At 39.7% G+C, this 21723-nt stretch overlaps 7 protein-coding genes across 7 annotated transcripts; 3 read left to right on the plus strand and 4 right to left on the minus strand.

Moving 5' to 3' along the window:
* The first annotated feature begins 923 nt into the window (after nucleotides 1–923).
* Nucleotides 924–3108, plus strand: LOC101291127. The gene is made up of 2 exons (XM_004295279.1): nucleotides 924–1024; nucleotides 2610–3108. Exons 1-2 carry the CDS (start codon nucleotides 924–926, stop codon nucleotides 2791–2793), a joined length of 285 nt encoding a protein of 94 aa, XP_004295327.1. The 3' UTR covers nucleotides 2794–3108.
* Nucleotides 3109–3477: 369 nt separating this feature from the next.
* LOC101297516 (putative protein FAR1-RELATED SEQUENCE 10-like) lies at nucleotides 3478–6466 on the minus strand. Its single transcript, XM_004293340.1, has 4 exons — nucleotides 6415–6466; nucleotides 5114–6200; nucleotides 4578–5021; nucleotides 3478–4491 (listed from the first exon to the last, which is right to left on the minus strand). The coding sequence occupies exons 2-4, from the start codon at nucleotides 6131–6133 to the stop codon at nucleotides 3880–3882; spliced, it is 2076 nt and encodes a 691-aa protein (XP_004293388.1). The 5' UTR covers nucleotides 6134–6200; nucleotides 6415–6466; the 3' UTR covers nucleotides 3478–3879.
* Nucleotides 6467–7602: 1136 nt separating this feature from the next.
* On the plus strand, nucleotides 7603–8612 carry LOC101291413 (two-pore potassium channel 1-like). Its single transcript, XM_004295280.1, has 2 exons — nucleotides 7603–8327; nucleotides 8450–8612. Exons 1-2 carry the CDS (start codon nucleotides 7603–7605, stop codon nucleotides 8610–8612), a joined length of 888 nt encoding a protein of 295 aa, XP_004295328.1.
* A 3443-nt stretch (nucleotides 8613–12055) lies between these two features.
* LOC101291706 (microtubule-associated protein 70-5-like) lies at nucleotides 12056–15839 on the plus strand. The gene is made up of 12 exons (XM_004295281.1): nucleotides 12056–12173; nucleotides 13170–13255; nucleotides 13368–13433; nucleotides 13530–13700; nucleotides 13819–13989; nucleotides 14074–14229; nucleotides 14368–14514; nucleotides 14618–14689; nucleotides 14807–15017; nucleotides 15141–15400; nucleotides 15483–15631; nucleotides 15772–15839. Exons 1-12 carry the CDS (start codon nucleotides 12056–12058, stop codon nucleotides 15788–15790), a joined length of 1626 nt encoding a protein of 541 aa, XP_004295329.1. The 3' UTR covers nucleotides 15791–15839.
* Nucleotides 15840–15999: 160 nt separating this feature from the next.
* Nucleotides 16000–17448, minus strand: LOC101298097. The gene is made up of 2 exons (XM_004293342.1): nucleotides 17421–17448; nucleotides 16000–16736 (listed from the first exon to the last, which is right to left on the minus strand). The coding sequence occupies exon 2, from the start codon at nucleotides 16706–16708 to the stop codon at nucleotides 16262–16264; it is 447 nt and encodes a 148-aa protein (XP_004293390.1). The 5' UTR covers nucleotides 16709–16736; nucleotides 17421–17448; the 3' UTR covers nucleotides 16000–16261.
* On the minus strand, nucleotides 17364–19551 carry LOC101297809 (pentatricopeptide repeat-containing protein At4g16390, chloroplastic-like). Its single transcript, XM_004293341.1, has one exon. It carries the CDS (start codon nucleotides 19529–19531, stop codon nucleotides 17480–17482), a length of 2052 nt encoding a protein of 683 aa, XP_004293389.1. The 5' UTR covers nucleotides 19532–19551; the 3' UTR covers nucleotides 17364–17479.
* A 776-nt stretch (nucleotides 19552–20327) lies between these two features.
* Nucleotides 20328–21723, minus strand: LOC101298975. The gene is made up of 3 exons (XM_004293345.1): nucleotides 21592–21723; nucleotides 21132–21213; nucleotides 20328–21018 (listed from the first exon to the last, which is right to left on the minus strand). The coding sequence occupies exons 1-3, from the start codon at nucleotides 21604–21606 to the stop codon at nucleotides 20486–20488; spliced, it is 630 nt and encodes a 209-aa protein (XP_004293393.1). The 5' UTR covers nucleotides 21607–21723; the 3' UTR covers nucleotides 20328–20485.

The raw sequence follows: 21723 nt of genomic DNA on the forward strand, positions 1-21723 counted from the left end.
ACGATATACAAGGCAACAGAGAATATCCGATCATGATCGTGGAAGATGCATGCCCTTATAATAGTTGGCATTCGGGCATATGGAAAGTCAATTAATGATCGATCATCTCGGAAATTAAATCCAAAAATATTTTTTTTGTTGCAACTGGTTCGAAATGACACATAAAATTAGCAGCGTCTGCATTACGATGCAAGCTAAAATTATCAAATGGTAGTAGCAAAGCAAGCAGAGAAAGATAGCAGATGTACCGAGGAAATTGCTGAAGGAATGTATGTGTGTACGGAAGAGCAAAGGAAGCATAAAAATGAAACTGAGAGCCAAAGAAGCTATGCAAACTGATCTCCATCTGCCATTCATATTTTTCAGTACTCCCCATGAACTCATGATGATCCTAGATGCCATCTCCACTATCCGATCGATCTCCTTCAAACATATATACGTATCATCAGAAATAAATTAAGCTAAAACAGAACTCCAGCTAGCAAGCTAGCTAATGAGTATTACACCATGCAATGCAAAGGGAGCAGCTAGCTATGCGCGCAAGAAATCCATCACCACCAGGCATGCATATTCTTCCAGCGAAATAAAGGAAGAAGAACAGAGTTAGGATCCTACCTTTACGTACTTCAAATAAGGAAACGGGTATTTCACTACATATATAGTCGGTGTGTACGAATCTAACAGATGATCTTGATCCGACTCTGATCGAGACTAAGTGAGATGGAGCAAGCTGAAGCTGAATTGCTCAAGCGAGTGATCGATCAGAATATTTATAACGGGAATATATAGGAGTCCTCGATGTTACATGCATACTGGTCCTGGAAACGTTAAGCAAATTAAGCAGTAGTTGGGCATTTACTGTATGTGTAAGCTAAAATGCAACAACATTAATTGGATGTATGCTTCTCGATCAGTTCTCACACATGCATGCATGGATCGTATCAGTCAGCTTTAGTAGCAGTTCGTTCTCCCAAGAAAGTTTGCAGCTGATGGATAAGAGCAGCCCAGCAAGCAAGTCTGATTCGTCCATCATTAATTTGCATGAAGAGAAGGATCGGAACTACCTAGCTAGTTAAGAAAAGTAAAATCCCGCCCCCTGCAAGTCTGCAACAAAGTTACTTAAACTTTGCTGCACTAATTAGCTAGTGACCATAGATATGATGATTGTCGATTGTAAATTTGGTCGATCTTGTGGAACTAGCTAGTGATCAATCTGAATATGAATTGGGTATTGACTTCGACATGTAGTCATTCTTCTCGTCACCGATATGATGACTCTGGTTCTAGATGGTTCTTTGTCGAATCCTTTTAGACTTTTAGTTATAGCATTCCAGCTGCAGCTAGCTAGCTCTAATTTTATACGAACGTTAATAACTGGTATAGGGCACTGTATGTTATTATTAATCATGCTTATATGTGACAGTTGTGATCGACTATAGGAGTTACCGTAGAATAATGTTGATTTCCATCTCAAGTTATATGTAGTGGCGTGTCACGCCATCCCCATATCAAGGAACAAAACATGTCACGGATTGACTACTAGTCATTGCATTTTATATACTCGATCGGAATCGAACACAAGCAATCTGATGAACCAAATCTAACTCAAGCTAGGCCAATGACTACCTAGGCCAATTCAACCCACAATAAACTCGATCATTTCATACTTCTCTAGCTAGGCCAGGTTTCGCATAGACGCATACTCGATCTCAATTTGAATCGATCGGATTTCCATTCCAGGGACTGCGCGCAGAAACGTGTACGTGTGTGGAGTCTAGCTAGCTTGAAATAGAGCAGCAATGCAGCAAGTAGTGTTTCATCAGTATACGACATAACCAATCAAGCTTGGACAATCATTATATGTCTATGTACATCTCTTAATTATTCATGAGTCTTTCCAGTTTTGCTCAGCCAATTATGTTAGAGAATCCACTTTGCCATTTATAAAGGGGACCCGAAATTCATAATCTTAGGTATGACAGCACTTGAAATTATTGGAAACATTAAGCTAGAGGGTATATATATTGGTGTGTCTCAAATGTCAATACGGAACTCATTGATTGTGTTTGGTATATTCATTACCAAAAAGGGACTAATAACCACTCAGGATAGGTAGAGTGGCCAACGTTGGCACACAAAATAACCATATAATGCAAAATACAAGATGAGCACTCGATCCCTCTCAACACCTAAATCATTTAGGATCCACCAAATTAATTTAAATCTAATCTATACCTCTAGTATTTTTCACATTTATTAAATGGAAAAAAAATATATCGTATGGACTATACTTCGTGCCCAAGTAACGCGAAAGTGACGCAATGAAGTTTTGTCCTTTTAAACCAAGGAAAATAATGGTTATACGAAGCACACTATATATAAGGGCGTAGGACGATCTAAACTAGCTGCAGAAAAAAACCTAGCTCTTCCTTGAGTTCTCTCTCGAGCTCTCTTTCCTTCTTCGGCTTGAGAGATATGGCAGCCGCCTTGAGTTGGCTTACTGTCTTTCTGTACCCGAAAAAGGACTCGGGCCCTAAAACTCATGACGGCGAGCATGCCAATGTCTCCAAGATTGGGGTTGCTGGGGGATTGTCCTCCTCGGGACACAGTGCTGCAGGATTCCAGATGCCTCTTCACTATCCTCGGTACACGAAGGCGGACTACGAGAAGATGGAGGAGTGGAGGCTGGATCTGCTTCTCAAGCAATATGGCCTAGTTGCTGTCAGCAATGGAACTCTCGAGGAGAAGAGGGCTTATGCAATCGGAGCTTTCTTGTGGCCCGATCAGTATTAAGAGACGTACGTAGTACTGGTACCCTATATATGTAGTTCCTCTATATTGCATACATATATATCATATATGTGTGTATATAGATTATAGAGCTAGCCTGGTGTGTAATGTCTAATTATTCGATTTTGTTCTGTAATTTGGGTCGTCTGTGTAGTTGCAGCTAGCTAGATAGCTATGCAGCTGTGTCCTTAGGAGAACGTTAAAGCCAGAATAATGGTTATTGAGTAAGTTGCGGATGTAAAATATAAGGGCATGGTATCCTGTACCTGACTTGATAAATCTCAATGAATATCAGTATTAGTTTGTAGTATTCACCAAGTATGGAAACCATAATCTCCATCACATTGAAAATCGAATAACATGATTGAGATTCATTCACTTTTACAAATGAGAAATTGAGTTTTCCTTCTTCAATAATTCTAAAGTTCAATGCAGATTTGTACGCCTTCCCCATCACAAATTAATTTCTTGGGCAATTGGCTTGTTAAGTGTTGTAACTTGCAAGAGACGTCATATTCATACCAGCTAGATGGATAGATTTGTCCAGAAAACATGGTCGATCACGACCCCTACCTAGTTAATTGACAGAATTGTCCAGAAAATCTGGTCAAACGCCTTCCGGCTTATACTCTCACCATAAGGCGATAGCAATCAAAAGTAGATGATCTAGCATTACGACTGGTACAATATCTCCCCATTTCCAGCCAGGTTTTACAACTAAACAAATTGGTGGGGATTTTACCATGCTAAATCAAGGAAAAACACGTACTAAAATTGTTACTAAATGCTAAAAGCTACTCCACAATATATTCAACTTTACCAAAGAAAACAGGGTCAATCACCTTTGATTCCGCATGCCTTGCTGCCTTTTGCAAGTAATACATCCGCAAGATATCAAGGCAATTTACAACCGAAAAATTCCCCGTTTTCCACCTGTTTTTCTGAAATTCTCCCCCTTGAATATCAGGGAATGAGAACTATGTAAAGACGTCCTGTTGTCTTTTCATCACCATTAGGTCATATGAGAATGCACAGCTCTTGTAGCTGCATTCACTACAAATAATGTACACAGCACCAAATGCCTTGAAATTAACCAGCAGGGGAAAATGTCAGATCCATAGCGATTCCTTCAGATTCTGGCATGTTTCTAACCTCATTAAGAATGCTTGTGAGATGTGTTGTCACTTCCCTTTGAACATACTCAGAACGCTCCTTTGTAAGTGACGATTCTGTAAACAGCGTTTCAGCCAGACACTGGTAATGTTGATACCATTCATCATCACAATTCTGAGCAATTTGGGGATCATAAAAATCAAGAGAGGTTTCTCTCCGCCATCTGTTCAAATAGTATTTGTCAGGAAGGTGAAAGTAGTTCTTTAATATAAATACCCGTAACGAATGTCTGCACAGTAGTCCTGAAGATTCAAACTCTTTACAGGAACAGTGAACATGTTCATCTTCTGGTATCCAAATCACAAGACGTTCTCCATCTATCTCCTTAAAATGGCGAACAATACATGATCCATTTGGCATTTCAGATACTGCATACTGCATGGCAAGGACAAGTTCATGCTGCAGAGCATTGAAGGCAAAAGGCGTCAAAATACTCCTTGCATTCTCTTCAATGGGAATGCATGTTTTTGTATGCATATATTGCATCTCTCGACGTGCCTGATTTTGAAAACTGGCAGAAATACCAACCTGCAAGTGTTTGAACATAAGAGCCAATACCAATTGAACAACTACTGGTTTTTTTAATATATGTGAAAAGTTTTTAACCAAAGTACCTGCTCGAAAAAGCTGCGCAGGCATGTTTGTGTGCTGAAAACACCTTTTAAGAATGCTTCTATAGACTTCAAATAATCTGTTGTTCCCATTCTAGCAACAAAGCAACCCCTCATATAGCATAGAGCCCAAGATGCCCGAAATGAATGAAGTAAAGCAATGTGCTTATCTGTAGATAGACCATATATCGAAATCATTTGATTCCACTGGAGTTCAAAATCCTCTGTACTCTCTACCCGATATAAAACATCAAGCTCAGATCTAAACTCTGCATATCGAGATCCAAGTGATACAGAGAACCAGCTAGATACCTTTGGAAAAATATTCCACAGTGAAATGACATGCTTAGTGTCAGGCAGTTTGCTTGTTATTGCATCTCTAAGCCCGGGATCAAGATCAGTTATAATTGTTTGTGGCCATCTTCCTCTCATGAAACGAACAAAAGTCTGTATGCAAGAGAAAAAATCATTGTAATTAAAGAATTATATATAAAGACATAATGGATCCAGAATCAGTTCAGATAATATTGGATAGTAACCTGTAAAGCCCATGAGAAGGAACGAGGAGTTTCATCTTGCAGTAGAACACAGCCAAAGAAAACGGTTCTTCCATGGTTGTCAATGCCAAGCCATGCTCCAAAAAGCATGCCATATGTGATTGATTGATACATAGTGTCAAAATAAACTGCATCCCCAAACATAGTATATGCCTCGACTGAATGACCATAAGACCATGCAATGTGTTCAACCTTATCATTCTCATCGACTGTAAAATCATAAACAAAGTCTTCATCCGCCTCTTTTGTCACCTTGCACGCCTCAAGAAGTTCTAGAGTATCATTTTCCCTTTTTTCAGTGATCAAGGCATCATTTTCTTGAACAACCTTCTTACGATTTTGGACAAAGTTTCTGACATCCCTCTCTAAAAAGGGTAACTGTCCGCCTTGAATCCCCTTCTCCAACTCCAATACCTTGACAATGCGCTGTATAGGGAACCCAGCTTTAGAAAGTAACAGTATCCGCTCTTGATCTGCCTCTCGAATTTTACGATAAGCAGGAAGGAGGCGGACTTGGTCATCTTCCAAAAGCTCATGGTTATGCACATTACTGAATTGGACAACAATCCATTGAGAAACCCCATCAACAACCTCCTTCGACAAATACATTTTCGCATCACATCCACACCGAACGGACTTCCTATCCCTATGGTGGTCCCCTGTCAGCTTCTTCTTGGCCGGAGCAAACCCAGACCTATAGCAAACAAAGTCACGCTTATAAATACCCAACTGTGGGCTAAGCCTGGACCTCTCTTTCCTAACAGAGAAGCCATTTCTTCTAGCGAAATTGCCATAATACTCAAATGCATCATCATCATTCTTGAACACCATTCCAACATAGGGTGAGACCATAGCTTCTGAGGTTGAAGTATCATTCTTTACCAATTGGGCAGCAAGGGAGGTCTCCTCAGAGTCACCCTCATATGTAACATAACACTTCCAATCCCCACATGGGCATTGTTGCCTCCGAATCCATATGTTTTTCGATGGCATACAATTCATCAATTACAATTCGATTTAGCCTTAAAGTTTCAACCTTTTCACTTCCCCAGCACCGGCAGCATAAACCCTTTAATTGAACCAAACAAGAACCAAAATTTAATACATGGGTAAACTAGAACTACTTGAAACACAGATGGTTCTGGGTTTCTAATGGATTTCACAAAGCAGGTAACAAAAAGTCAGAAACTTAAAAAAGAAAACTTTTTGATGAAATTACGGTGAGTAAAATCGATATAGTACGAGAAAGAGAGAGAGGTAGGAAGAGGGTGAAGATTAGGTACCAGTGAAAGCAGGCGAGCTTAAACCCTTGTAAGCTTGTTCGTCTTCCTCAACAGCTGAGCGAGTGCCTCTACTGTCTTGTGCAGTGGTGCAGCAGAAATATTGATGGGTCGGGCTTGGGCGTTTTTTACAACCATGAGTAGCATTGAGCTTAGCCCATTATATCTTATGGGCTTTACTCTATAGTTGATTGATGAACATATAGTAAAACTTAGGGTTAACTTGCCTCATACTGTAATTAGGATCGAATGTAGTAAAATGACATATTTTGACGAATGAATATATCCAGCTACAGTATATGAATATGGATCCCAAAAGAAAAGGGATGAGGGTTTGATTTTGAAAAGCTAGCGGTGAAAACCTGCACAGTTGGAACCACCAGAGCGATTCTTGCTTGCCCTATTTTTTTATTTTACCTGTATGAATAATTCAATAATGAAGAACAAGATACGTACAACATGCGTTTTAACATTTATTCTTGCGCCTTTTTCTTTGCCTGCAGGGAATTTATGCCAACAATGTCACTCCTTTAATCTGTGAAGCACTGGACTGAGAGAAACATGCAGCTTCTTCACTGGCCTCAGGTAAGTCTTATTTCTTGCCTTCTGCTTTTGTTTGCCATCACGTGATTAGTGATATTTACATTTCTGATCGAATACCAAGTTTTTCCATATTCATTTGAGATCTTCTTCTCTTTTGATGAAAGCATGTACAGGCAGTACAGTAGGAGCTTATATGATTTTACGAGTTAGAGTTCATACCGCATATATCATAATTCAATTCATTCAATCACAATGAATGGATGTTTAGGCTGCATAGATTTCTAATTTCAATGACTGATTTATTAAAGTTAAAATTGTTAACCGTGTATGCATATGGCATTTCTAGGATGCATTGTCATTTAGATGTTCATACATACATATGAAGGGCATCTCAAATGGATATGATATCAATTTCAAATGCAGAGAATTGAAAAACTGTTGCTGACTTGGTGACCAGATGAACCTTTATTGAGTGACCTGATGGCTAGTGATCATGATGTTAAACAAGCCTTGCTTTCTGAAAAGAACGACCATTCCCAACTTAATAACGAAAAGAATGTAGTTGTCCAGAGAAGAAAAAACCGCCAAGATAAAAACCGTCTGAACCAAAATGAAGTAGTAATACAGACTTCTGCAGATTGTGAGCCAATGTATGTGAAACCACAACTTAGTTTAAAGCAAGTGGTCTTGATGTTGATTTCATACATAGGTGGAGGCACCTTCTGTTTTTTCTTGGTCAGGAATCAGATTAAGGGAGTAAAAACAAATCCGATTCTTGATTCCATGTACTTGTGTGTAGTCACAATGAGCACTGTAGGATATGGAGACCTTGTTCCTAATAGCGTAATGGCAAAGCTACTTGCATGCGTTTTTGTGTTCACTGGAATGGCTCTTGTTGGTCTGATTCTTGGCAAGGCAGCAGATTACATTGTAGAGAAGCAGGAGGTGCTTTTGGTTAGGGCCATACACTTCCATGAAAAGGTTGGCTCTGCCGAGCTTCTTAAGGAGGTTGAATTAGACAAAGTCAAGTTCAAATGTATTACTGCAGGAATCCTTCTTGTGGTTCTTTTTGTAATTGGAACTGTGTTCTTGTGTGTGGTTGAGGAACTGGAAGTTTTGGATGCTATTTATTGCGTTTGTTCCACCATTACTACTCTAGGTTATGGGGATAAGAGTTTCTCAACTGCAGCAGGTCGAAGTTTTGCTGTATTTTGGATAATTACAAGTACAATGTGCTTAGCACAATTTTATCTCTACCTTGCTGAACTATACACAGAAAAAAGGCAGAGATCACTCGTCAGGTGGGTGCTTACTCGAAGATTGACACCTTCCGATCTTGAGGAGGCAGATCTTGATCATGATAAAGTCGTCAGGTATAGACTAGTTATTATCATATAAACATAATCCCTCTTTTTTCTATAATGATATATATATGAGCTTTATCAGGTCCTCTAATTGCATTCCCCTATTTTAACATTATGTAATTTTATATCAGTGCTTCCGAGTTTGTGATATATAAGTTGAAGGAAATGGGGAAGATCAGCCAGGAGGATGTTTCACTTATCATGGAAACCTTCAAGAAGCTTGACATTGATCACTCAGGAACTTTGACAGCATCTGATCTATTACCGTTAACACCCCGTCAAACTGATGAGTAGTACACAACTTAGCATCAATTGCTGCATTTTCTTCACAATTGCTATCAATTGGTTAACACACTTAGGAATGAAACATATTTTTGGCTAGTGGATGTAGTCTGCTTTGATTCGACCAATAGAGCAAGCCAGCATTTTTATACAGTTCAGTTCTTATTCCTGCATACAATGGCTTTTCCATTCTTATTTTTATTTGTTTCATTAATATAGCTTGAATATTGACCAAAAAATATATATATAGCTTGAATGATAGATGAACCCTATCACATGGATACTTGCACAAAGTACAGAAAAATTAAAGTCATACTAGTGAACCATATATAGCCTTGCAATTTTTATTTGCTGAATTTACATTTCTAATTGCATTTGGCAATCACATTTTATGCACTGGTACGATACTGAAAGAGAACAGGTCTAAAACTGAGTTGAAATTAACTAGTTATCTAGGTAGTCTTGATGGCCAGCAACATAATCAATGATTCCCTGACCTTGAGTTTCACCATGAACTTCGGTTGACAGCTTTGAAACACCACCAAAGGCGATTATCGTCACCAAAAACAGAGTTGTGGAAGCAACAAGGAGAGGCCAAAAGTAGCCTAAGATGGTTAGGATCCGAGGGGCCGCATATAACAGCAAAGAAAAGACTACTGAAACAAAGATTGCAATGCCAAAGTGATATCTGTACTGCAGAAGCTGTGGTGAGATATCCATGCCTTTGCCCTGCCTCATGAAATATATATATATATATATATATATAGAATCAAACTCTAGTCTCTCTAGAGAAAGCGAGACAGAAATAGAGAGATTGTGGTTGTATCTGTTTAATTTCTTTAGGCTGGTGTGATTTGCAGAATATGGTTGTATCTCTCTTTCATGGAGGCTGTTTACTTGGTCCTTCTGTCACTTAATTTCTTAGTATGGCATTGTTTTCCCAAAATATCCTTGTTCAACCAAATTTTGGAGATTATATGCCTAAGGAAAACTGGGAAATGAAAATCTGGTGAAAGGGTCCATTTGTCATTAGGCAGGAGCATTATTTTTGACTTGGATAGATTGAGAAAGATGCCTTTGTCCATTTCTTTGATTGGTCGGTTACTTTTGCCACTTTTCAATTGGGATGAAGATTAGTGCCTAGGAAAGGAATGGCATCTATCCTTGTTCTCCTTCTTGGTTAATAGGTTTCAGGAAAAAGATGATCAGATAATAAATAAACAAAGATGGTTTGGGTTGCTAAGTTAGACAAACACTGTAGAGCTTTCTTGTGTTTGACACAAAACACCAAATGACACAACCCATTATCACAAAGTTGTCATTCTAGTATTATAAGTTTATGGTGTCTGAGAGTTAAAACCACAATAAATTTCATCATTTCTATGTATATTTTTGTCATAAAGAACAAATAACACTAAAGTTGGAACAGCCTTGGATTTTAAACTTTTGTTCCAAGTTGGTTACAAATGAACAAGGCTGGGATTGATCAGCAAAGAATAAGTTGCTGCTGCCTGCATGCAGTACTCGGTATTTGAAGGCAGGCAGGGAATGACCAGGCTAATAAGGCTAAAACTGCAATCATAGTTTTCTTATTGTATGGGATATGCATGACCTATTCAATTCTATATTGATCAAGTACTGCCCTCCCTCGATCATTTCTGTTCTTAATGCTGGACATCATTAATTCGAACGAATGCCTTTTAGCGTATGAAAATAATTAGCAGCAGTAGTTCATATATACATATATTAATCTACCTAACCTTCCATCCAACCAATAAGTAACACAGGACAAACAGAAGCCCTCAATGCTTAGCTTGATCCCACTTCATAATATGACTTTCAAGAAACCAAAAAATATATATACGATCAGTTAGAATTCAATTGAAAAATGATTTGACATAATTAACGGTGAAAACCCCCAGCAGGATTAAGGTTACACTGATCCCAGTTGACTGTTTCAGCTGTATACATCAGGGTTTGATAATGACTCATGGTGCCTCTGTATTTTTTTAAGGGGTTTCGGGTGTTGTTGAGGAGGATAGGTGTAGTCTTCCCTTCGTCGCCTAACCCAAAAAAATACTAACTTTCATACTAGCGCCAAGCTTTGGTACATTATTAAGTTTTGCCAAATGGCCAAGTTTCTGAAGAAGGCAAGAACTGGAGCTTAATTCATGTACATGTTTTCTGCTATAGTATTAGAAACAGGGTTATACTTCAAAGCAAAGATGTGATCGATGAGGATCATACTCTGCTCTCTGTACGTATGTATGTATACAAGGCTAGTCCCTTTCAGCTCAATGTCATGAGTCATGACTACCTCATTTTCTTGCCCTAAATTCAACGTTTTTCCTTTGAGTGATTGATTACCCCTAAGTAAACGCAGTGGCAAGGTTTAAGCAAGGTTTAGCGCTTAAGCAAACAAATTTCACCAAAACAAGAGCTTTCCTAACCTAAGCAAACAAATTTCACCAAAACAAGAGCTTTCCTAACCTTATCCTCACTTCTTTTTAGTGATCATTTTGATGTGAGAAAACGCAAGTTTTGATCATAATCAAGGAGAAACTATTACCTTTTGCATATATAGTACGTCATTATTCAATTTTAAGTTAGAAGAATCTCATAAATTAGAACCTATTGTCCATCTGTCACCAAGAGCATGACAAAAATTCCCAATAACAATGTGTTGGATATAATAGAATACCCTGTTGGTCAGTGACTTCCAGTCTTCCATATGTTAAAAGAATGACAAGGGAAAAGCACCATTTGGCGCTTTTTCGGTATATATAATCTGCAGGTAGTAAGGCCTCAACAAATAAACCATTTTGGTCAATAATGTGTGTGTGTCAAATTTTCAATCCTTGAATGGTCCAAACGAAATTGTAATCATAGATTAGGTAGTAGAAACGATCAAATGAAACACTTGGATTAGAAAAACAATTGGAAAACTTTCTCCTTCACTGCAGCACTGGAAAGAGTCACAAACATCAATCAGAGAAACCAGAACAGTTGGAAAAATGACACTTTATATTATCTATTAGGGGGGTTTTAAGAGATAATCTTGATTGTTATTGTCAAAATCTTTACCTAATAATGAGGTTTAAATGGATCATCAAAGAGTCATGAATAGAAAAGATATGGGATGAAATATTTGAAAGTAACCGTTACTGTCAATAAAGGAGGGAAGAGAGCTGGTAGAGAGTAGAGAGAGCTACAAAGAGGCCGGAATGGCCGGCGTTTCCATTATATGATAAGAAACTTGTGCTTGTCAAATTTTGCTTCACAGCAAAACCCGCTCAATTCCTTAAAACTCACACTCAAATCAATACCATCATCATCCAAATCCTCCTCGTTAAAACCCTTGCGAGTTGCCATTACATATTCAAACAAATCCTAGATAGAGAGTTTATACCTGCTAATATCCTCTGCAGTCTCAAGTAAAACCAAATTAGAGAGAAATGGTGGCGGGTCAGGAACAACACCTACAACTTGCAGGAGGAGGAGCAGAGGACCAATCTCTTGTCACTGCAGACCCTGTCGTCTTAGAACTCAATCGCATGCACAACGTACTCAAAGGTCTCTCTCTCTCTCTCTCTCTCTCTCTCTACTTCTCTACTCTACCTCTACTCTCTCGTACGTACGTACCTCTACGTACGTACGTACTACTACTACTACTACGTCGTACGTACGTACGTACGTACGTACGTACGTACGTACGTTACGTACGTACGTACGTACGTACGTACGTACGTACGTACGTACGTACGTACGTACGTACGTACGTACGTACGTACGTACTACGTACGTACGTACGTACTACTACTACTACTACTACTACTACTACTACTACTACTACTACTACTACTACTACTACTACTACTACTACTACTACTACTACTACTACTACTACTACTACTACTACTACGTACTACTACGTACTACGTACTACTACGTACGTACGTACGTACGTACGTACGTACTACGTACGTACGTACTACGTACTACGTACGTACGTACGTACGTACGTACGTACGTACGTACGTACTACGTACGTACTACTACGTACGTACTACGTACGTACGTACGTACGTACGTACGTACGTACGTACGTACGTACGTACGTACGTACTACGTACTCGTACTACGTCGTACTCTCTCTCTCTCTCTCTCTCTCTCTCTCTCTCTCTCTCTCTCTCTCTCTCTCTCTCTCTCTCTCTCTCTCTCTCTCTCTCTCTCTCTCTCTCTCTCTCTTTCTCTCTCTTCTAGTTTGAACTTTGAAGCATATATGCATTGTGTCTCTGTCATGAAGTTTTTTGTTGTTCAATAAAAGCATATATGGTACTCGATAACATCACCAAATTGTATGATCGGCGGTTCATGATTAGATTATGTATCACTATGAATATGTGAATATTTCATGATTACAATTTAGCTACCTATAAGGCTTTTGCATTATCATCAAAAAGAAAATGATCATGAAGCAGGTAATATGAGTTGTTTCTTTCTCCTACACATTGATGTATAGACTGTATTCAATAATTTGATAGAAGTCTCCCAAATCAATGTTTGCAGAAAAGAATCGTGAGTTGGGGATTGCTCAAGGTGAGATCAAGGCTCTCAGAGCTACTGAAGTTCTTAAGGATAAAGCTGCAGAAGAGGTTGGTACTGAAACAAATATGACACTAACACATTGAACTTCTGAATTCATGTGGTATTTCATGAGAAACTGAGTGAATCCACTCTCTTTTTTCCTATTCTTGTGTTTTCCAGCTAAGAAATGAAGTAGAGAAGCTGGATGAGAAACACAGACTCACGCAAACTCTTCTAGAACAAAAGGTGTGTTTTGATACTTGATTTTTTGGTCTCCTTGATGATATACTATTTATAACTTAATTAACAAACTCTTATTTGTCCCACTCGGATGAAATGCAGAACCTTGAAATCAAGAAACTGACAGACGAGAAAAAAGATGCATTGGCTGCACAATATGCTGCAGAAGCAACTCTTAGAAGGGTACACACAAGTCGAAAGGATGATGATCTTCCTTCTCTTGAATCTATCATTGCTCCACTCGAGGCTGAAATCAAAATGTGCAAGAATGAGGTACAGAAACAACTTGAGAAACTTCCGTCTTTATATAACCTATGGATTATGAATGAGGGTCTAATCAATTCCTTAGCTCATACTTGATGACTTTTCCTCACTTGTTGGCTGTTTTCAGATTGCAGCACTTCAGGAGGACAAGAAGGCTTTGGAACGTCTTACCAAGTCGAAAGAATTGGCTCTTCTTGAGGCAGAAAGGATATTACGAAGTGCACTTGAAAGAGCTTTAATAGTTGAAGAGGTTCAAAACCAAAACTTTGAATTAAGGAGACAGATTGAAATCTGCCAGGCATGACTTCACACCACATCTTGTTTCAGGTTAATAAATTCAAAGTAGAGTATTCACTCATCCCAATTATATTACCATATGCAGGAGGAAAACAGAATCCTTGAGAGAACAAATCGCCAAAAGGTTTTAGAGGTTGAAAAGCTTAGCCAGACTATTCAAGAACTTGAGGAGGCCATTTTAGCTGGAGGGGCTGCTGCCAATGCTATTCGTGACTACAAAAGACAAATAGATGAATTGCATGTATGTATGTTACAGTTAATTGTTATGATTGATTGGCAGGACTTTACAGAACCAGTGTGCTTCTTTGAAGATTCTGATATCTGAGAAGTTGATCAAAATGCACCAAGTACTAACCCTGTTTTCATATTAAATGCACAGGATGAGAAGAAGACTCTGGAGAGGGAGCTAGCAAGAGTTAAAGTTTCGGCAAACCGAGTAGCCACTGTTGTTGCTAATGAGTGGAAGGATGAAAATGACAAAGTTATGCCTGTGAAACAGTGGCTGGAAGACAGAAGATTAATGCAGGTATTTCTCATCTATTCAGTTCAGCGACAACTCCAAAATTCACTGCTTCTTATTCGATCAGACAGTTTTCAATCCCATTCTAAGCACTTATATGCATGTGTAGGCAGAGATGCAACGCATGAGGGAGAAGCTAGCAATCTCGGATAGAACAGCCAAGGCAGAGGCACAACTCAAGGTGATATATTCATACAAATACAGAACTTAGTTCTTCTAATATTCACATATCTGAGCATATCGTGCAGTGACCTAAACGAAATTACTCACATTTTCTCTGCTAATGTTTTTACATCAGGAAAAGCTGAAGTTGAGGCTGAAGACTCTCGAAGAAGGATTAAAGCATGTTTCGAGTTTCTCAGTCAATCCTAATTCGTTTTGCCGTTCCCCTAAAACAGAAAAGTCCAGTAACTTCTTAGGATTTCTGACAAGCCCTGGTGGATTAGGAAAGAGATCAACTTCACAGCCAAGAGCCTCCTCACTTAGAAGCTCCCCTCTCCAACAACCAAATTCAGACAATGAAACAGCCAATGCTGCCGGAGACCTAAAAAGATCAAATAGCTTTAAAAATAGATATGGTTCAGGAGAAAAAATGCTGAGAAAAAGCTTATGGGCTTCTAGAACTAAAGTTGTTGACAGTGGTGAGAAGGAGAACACAGAAGGGAAGACAAATACTGATAACAACAAGAATGATGATAAAACTGTTTCTGCTGATATTAAAACTAAAGATGGCGCCGATGAAGACTCGCCTAGCAAGATAAGTATTAACTGTGAAAGTGAGGATGTGGTCTCAGGATTTCTGTATGACAGACTACAAAAGGAGGTCATCAATCTGAGGAGGCATTGTGAAGTCAAAGAGACTGATATGACTGCGAAAGAACAAGAAATAAAGGTGAAATTGCAAATATTCCTCTTCCTCTATATCTCTCTGTCTTTATAAATGTACTAATGCATAATATGACTTTAATTTCCAGTTGCTGATGAAAAAGGTTGATGCACTGACAAAAGCCATGGAAGTGGAGTCTAAGAGAATGAAGAGAGAAGCCATAGCTAGAGATAAAGAAGCTGCAGCAGCCAAGGTGGATGATAACAAAAAGAACAGAACTATTAACTCATCCAAGAGGTTGTAACTACTTTTCAAGAGCCTCGATCATACCATATTCTTTCCTTCCATCTGTAGCAGCTTCCCTTCCGCATACTAAATTCTATCGAACCTGATCACCTGAACATATGAATGACTATGTTTACTTCTGACTGCTGCAGGGTAACAAAAGCAGGTTGAAAGTTTGCTTAATTACACGGGATTTTATTGAAGATCATGCGGAGACATAGTCTCTATGAGCAATGTGTTTTGATTTTTTAATGTAAATACAGAAAGAAAAGTTTCACCAATTATAGCTAGCTGAAATAAGATTCTGGAGGTTGATGAATGTTTCCTCTGCTTGAAATCTACATATAAGAACTTCATACAGTACATAAATTGTTTTAAGGATCATTTATTTTCTATAGGTTTGAGAATGGTATCAAAAAGAGCTACTTATACAACAGATTATATTTAGAGAAACTGACTTGAACCAGAAAGAGGTATAACACTGAGAAAAACACGTACTCCTCTCTGGTACCTATAATCCATGTACCCCTCCCTCTACAATCATCTGAAATGTACAATGATCATGGTAAATTGGAGTGTGTCCTCACTGTGTCACAACAACTATTACAGGGTAAGATAAAAATAACCCGTCAATCCTATCATTCAAAACTTCCGCACCTCTGGGATCATAGCCAAAGAAGGCCTCCATTTGCGAGGCTCTCGTGACCCAAAACTCCCAATATTCAAAGACCCGATCTTATTTTTGCCATTCAACAACTGCTCCAATTGCTCTCTAGTCACCACTATCCTCACCTTCTGTCTTTTGCCGCTTTCTTGTTCCTGGTGAGCTATCTTTGAAGGAACCAAAGCCTTGTTGAGCCATACAAGGTTTGGCACAAGATGGTAAACCTCCCCAGGTTCTAGGTCGGTGCTGGGTGACAATGGTGTATATGGGTTGGCCTTGTGCACCAGCTTGTAATCCACGTAAGGGCCGGATGTGATTTCTTCAACTGTTGTCGAGGCACTGAACTCTTCTACTCCTCCATTAAAGACTACTACCTTGATCTTCTCTTGGGGCGGATGGAACGGAGCACAGATACAGTTTCCCATGGTAGTTCTTGAATATCGATGACTGCTACTGCAAAAGAATTAGGAGTCTCATCGTTTTATAGTGTGGCTCTGGCTTTGATCATATTCCACATGGGAAGGCAGTTTGACGTGCAAGCCATGTTTACAAGCTTTTAACACCAATACTAATATGGGGTTATTTTAGTTCCCAAAGTCAACTAGTTGTGTGCATCTAGAACTAGGCAGTCTAAACAAGCATTATGATAATACGAACTACATCAAAGTCAAATGGCCGGCCTGTGCATTGTTCATTGTATATCGTCCCTGGCCGTAAAGAAGAAACTATATCGAAGTCAAATGGCATGAGCATTGTTCATTGTATCTCAGCCTCAACAACAATGTACAAGTCAGCCTCCAATAGAGAACTGACGCATGCTAATTCATTTCAGTCAAAGCAGTCAGGCCCCAGATGTTGGGGCTTAGGTTCATAAACAACATGAACAATGTGAAAGAAGGTAAATACTCAATCATGGTTGCAGAATCTAATTGACAGTATCACTCAGAATCACAGCACCATTGTAGGTAAAGTACTAAAGGAGCCGAGCAGAGTATATGTATGAATTCTAACAACATCAACTCTATAAAGACACCCATGAAAGAAGAATTAATAGTTGAATCTAATAGTACAAAAATGTTCTCTACCAAGAGAGAAATTTCAGATCATACATGCAGTGAAACGAGAAGCAGAACATACCTGTTCTCTTCATTACATATCAGTGTAAAAGCTTGGCCAGTGATCTAAACAGCTGAAACCTAAGCAGCAACTACTTCTGGTGACCTTCTAGACTCCAACCATGACGTGACTGCAACCTTTGTAGTCAAAAACCAGCCAACCTTGTCTGGGGCCTCATGGAACGGAGCATCTACTTCCTTCAAATGTGACTCGAACACACTAGCTAGACCTTTGTCTGAATATTTATGTTTGCCATGTCCGGTATTAATTCCCAGCAGAGGTGGAAGCTCCTCCCCAGATTCCAATGAACGAGACAAGTCATTAATCCAAACATGTAATGCAGTAAGAGCTGCTCCAAGAGAGAGACCCTTGAGATACAGAGACCACTGGGTTGGAGACCTTGACTGTATATCTGTGTATATCTCCAGTGTAAGCCCTAGGTCTAGAAGCTCACAGGCTCTCTCCAAGAGATCAAGATTCACACAAAGATCGATCAAGCAATTACAGTATGCCTTCTTTACATCGGAACCAACTGAAGTTAAAAGTTCTGATGCTTCCTTCTTGAAGTTTTCACTACTGTCTTGCGTCTCTACAAGAAGTCTTACCACAGACCCAAGCTTCTCATTACCCCGCTCGATGCAATCAGTCAGCTTAGATAGTTCATCTTTTGGTGTTAGGGTCATCACATTCAGGAGACAGCCACAGAATCGCTCATCAGGAGTTATGCCCAATTCTAGTAGTTGATTGAATGCCCTGACAACATCATCAGTACGCTTGGCCTTGCCATAACATTGTATTAGTGATGTCAAAATAAAGATATTAGGCTGGAAACCAGCTTCCACCATCTCATTCAACATGCTCTCTGCCTCTGAGACTTTCCCGCTACAGGAATATATGGTAATCATGGACGAAAACGTCCAGCTATCAGGCTTCAAAGTTTCGGAACTCTTCATGTCTTTGAAAATCTCAATAGCTTGATCAGTGTAGCCAATATCAGCACACATAGACAACAGGGTGTTATAGAGAATTACATTCAACTCCATTCCCTTCTCCTTCATCTCCTTGTACACATTCAGAGCATCATCACCATAGCGAGCTCTACCAAAGGCCCTTAACAGAGATGCATAGGTCACCCAATTTGGCGAAGACCCCTTGCTGATCATCTCTCGGTAAATTTTCTTGGCCTGCCAAGGCCTCTTAGCTCTTCCCATAGCATCCAACAAAGTATTATAAATAACCATGTTCGGCTTAACCCCAATTGCCTTCATTTCCTCATAAACATTCAAGCACCCATCATAATTCCCTGATTGCCCGTGAATCTTAATCAACGTTGCAAATGTCACTGGATCAATGCGCCATTTCTCTGTCCTAGCGCGGTCATACAAGCTAAAAGCCTTGTCAACATTACCGGCACGGCCATATGCATCAATCATAGCCGAATAGGTAACATCATCAGGACTACACCCGTAACTAGGCATCTTCTCAAACCACTCCACAGCCTTATCAGGCAGATAACACATCCTAGCACAGCTAATCATAGTCGAAAACGTAACATTATCAGGTGTAACACCTCTCTCAATCATCTCATTAAACAGCTTCTCTGCTCTCACTAAATCCTTACACTTTCTAAACACTTTCAATGTCACATTGTAGAGAACCACTTCCCTCTTAGGTTTAAACCTCTGCTGAAAGTACTTTAGAGCAAGTAATGCATTTTCGGGGTTAACCATGGTATTAAGAACAACGACAGCATCTTGTTCCAATACCCCATCACCCAAAGTCTTTAAAATATCAACAACATCACTTTCACTTAGGCCGACAGAGTTCAAGGACTCAGCTACTTTGACTAAAGAAGTGTACCTGGAATCGTAGGACTTGTTCCTAAGATGAGAAGCTCTGGGGCTTCTGGGATTGACCCAAACATAGCTTTTGGAGGAAGACTCGGAATTTCCATCGGGGTTTTCAGTTTTTGGGGTTTCTTGTAAAGAAACATGGTTTATTTGGAGAGAAATTCTGGAGTGAAGAGTAGGGAAGGTGTGAGTATCAGAGGTGGTTGGCCTGAGCCTTCTAGAGGAGGAGAGAGAGTGAGAGAGAAAGAGAGAGGAGGGTGTGGAGGATACATGATAAGCCATTGTTTCCCTCTTTGTTTTGCGTCTGTGACTATCAGGACTGAAGAGAGAGATGAGGTTTAATGGTCTATGCTGTGGTGAGGGTACATGGTTCGTTATGGTGTTTCCTGGTTCTCCACCGTAGGATATGTGGGATCGGCGTATGATTGTAGTTTATCTTTAGTTTTTTTTTTTTTTAAATGGTGGGCCTCGCAGCCCGCAATGGATCCGCCACACATTGACCACCTAGCCCTGTATGGTCTCCGCTTGGCCCAAAGAAATAATTTTTTTCTTTTGTATTCTATTTCTTTCTTTTTTAAATGATGGCCCCGTATTTTGCAGACCGCCTAACCCCACATGGTCTCCACCAAACACATATAAATTATTTTTTTTAATATTTTTTTTCCTCTTAATATCTGGGATGAAACCTTTGCCGGCCTTGTTATTGTTGTTTTGCAGCCGACTTCTCCGTCTCCGCCGTGTAATTGGACAGCGGCTATGGTCATATGTCTAAACTTAACATGTATGTGCTGAATTGAAGTTTCTGAGTCAGAAGGTTGTTAAGAGTCATCGAGGCAGGTATTACTGCCGTATATATATATTAGTTGATTTGTTTAGTTTCCGAGTTGATTGTTAAGGATTGGCCCAGATTTCACTGAAACTCTTAGGAATGACTAGAATCTAGTTAAACATGCAGTTGCCCACTTGCCCTCATCGACCTTGTGAGAATGTGAGTGAAAGCAGCTTCCAGTGTTCCATTTGAGCCATAAGTTGGGCCATTCTGCAACGGTCACCTTCGATCACCAATCATATCCACCATTGATCACCAATCATACTTTATTATTTACTTTTGTTCTATATATAAAAAACAACACCAACTTTAACGTACGTTGTAAAAATGGAGATCGATCGAGCTGGAAGCAGCTTTCCCACAAAGTACAGTAGCAGGTCAAGGCAGGTATACAGACATGATCGATTTTACATGATGGCGCACGCTTGGGGATTTTCTTCACCGAAACAATCGGGGCGTGTCATGCAGTAACTACTAGTGGCATAGCTCCTCCCACCGCCGTAACTATCATACACTGGCCCACCGTAACCATACCCAGTTTGGCAGGGACCACCCGGATGCCCTCCGTAACAATCCATACAACACTCGCTCACCGTCACCGGAGGGTAAGCCGGAACCAGAAACAGAACCGGCTCTTCCTTCGGCTTCTCTGCCTTCTTGGGTTCGTCTTTAGGCCTTTCAGCCTCCTTCGGTGTCCCTTTAGGCTTGTCAGCATCTATTGGTTTCTTTTTAGGCTCCTCTTTCTTCTTCTCCTCTGGTTTCGCTTTAGGCTTCTCCTCCTTTGGTTTCTCTTTGGGCTTCTCGGGCTCTTTGATGTCGATGCTCTTGATGGCGCCACCTCCTTTGCAGCATAGCTTGTCTCTGATCTTCTCAGGACTGCAGCAGACCACCTTGATGATCACCTGGTTGTTCTTCTCGTCGTACGTCTGGTCTCGTATTTCTCTTGTTCACAAAATCCAACCAATACCAGAAACCACACTCAATTTACGTTTTTTTGTTTTCTCTGCTAAAATACACAACGTACCAGAATGGAAGAGAAAAGAAGAAACTCACGAGGGAATTTACAGAGAACTTTCTTAACCTTCTTGTAGCATTTTTCACACTGAAGGTCCACCTTCAGAACCATTATCGTCACCTGATGACATTAATACAATCATTTTTGCAGAAATTAGATAGGTATAGAGAATGGTTAATTACTTCTTCTTCTTTTTTATGTAGAAGAAGAAGTGAGTAATTAAGAATGGATCGAAGATGATTTGAAGATCGATGAGGAATCGAATCGATCTCTGTGTTTCTGACAGAAGAATGATGAGTCGGGTATAGGCGACAAATTGAAGAAGAAAGAGCCAAAAGCTTGAGAATTAAAAAGTGAGGAGCAGCAGCCACAAAAAATAAAAATTGAGAGGAGCAGATTTGATGCAATGGGCAATCAATCTACTTATCTATATGATGAGGAAAAAGAGCTGGAAAAGCATAAACAACTTTCTAGTAGCTAATGTTAAGAAAGAAATACCTTTTTTTCCCCCATTGTTGCAGCAGTGAGATGGGATCTGATGTTCTTTGTGAACGGAACCTCCCAGCTAAAATGATTGAATAGGACGGGAGTCAGTGACCCGAGTTGGCATATAAATTGAGCAGCTGGCGG

The sequence above is a fragment of the Fragaria vesca genome, linkage group LG3 (genome assembly GCF_000184155.1).
Source record: "Fragaria vesca subsp. vesca linkage group LG3, FraVesHawaii_1.0, whole genome shotgun sequence".
NCBI classification, from domain to species: Eukaryota; Viridiplantae; Streptophyta; class Magnoliopsida; order Rosales; family Rosaceae; genus Fragaria; species Fragaria vesca.

Bases quoted from the DNA above. Each gene is read 5' to 3' on its own strand.
- LOC101291413 (XM_004295280.1), top strand. From the start codon at position 7,603: ATGTATGTGAAACCACAACTTAGTTTAAAGCAAGTGGTCTTGATGTTG. The intron at 8,328-8,449 runs GTATAGACTAGT...ATTTTATATCAG, and splicing joins GATCATGATAAAGTCGTCAG to TGCTTCCGAGTTTGTGATAT.
- LOC101291706 (XM_004295281.1), top strand. From the start codon at position 12,056: ATGGTGGCGGGTCAGGAACAACACCTACAACTTGCAGGAGGAGGAGCA. The intron at 14,230-14,367 runs GTATGTATGTTA...TTAAATGCACAG, and splicing joins GACAAATAGATGAATTGCAT to GATGAGAAGAAGACTCTGGA. The intron at 15,401-15,482 runs GTGAAATTGCAA...TTTAATTTCCAG, and splicing joins CGAAAGAACAAGAAATAAAG to TTGCTGATGAAAAAGGTTGA.
- LOC101298097 (XM_004293342.1), bottom strand. From the start codon at position 16,708: ATGGGAAACTGTATCTGTGCTCCGTTCCATCCGCCCCAAGAGAAGATC.
- LOC101297516 (XM_004293340.1), bottom strand. From the start codon at position 6,133: ATGAATTGTATGCCATCGAAAAACATATGGATTCGGAGGCAACAATGC. The intron at 5,022-5,113 runs GTTACTATCCAA...TCTTGCATACAG, and splicing joins CCTTCTCATGGGCTTTACAG to ACTTTTGTTCGTTTCATGAG. The intron at 4,492-4,577 runs GTACTTTGGTTA...AAACACTTGCAG, and splicing joins TGCGCAGCTTTTTCGAGCAG to GTTGGTATTTCTGCCAGTTT.
- LOC101297809 (XM_004293341.1), bottom strand. From the start codon at position 19,531: ATGGCTTATCATGTATCCTCCACACCCTCCTCTCTCTTTCTCTCTCAC.
- LOC101291127 (XM_004295279.1), top strand. From the start codon at position 924: ATGCATGCATGGATCGTATCAGTCAGCTTTAGTAGCAGTTCGTTCTCC. The intron at 1,025-2,609 runs GTCCATCATTAA...CTCGGGACACAG, and splicing joins CCAGCAAGCAAGTCTGATTC to TGCTGCAGGATTCCAGATGC.
- LOC101298975 (XM_004293345.1), bottom strand. The intron at 21,019-21,131 runs GTGAGTTTCTTC...TGTGAACAAGAG, and splicing joins AGTTCTCTGTAAATTCCCTC to AAATACGAGACCAGACGTAC.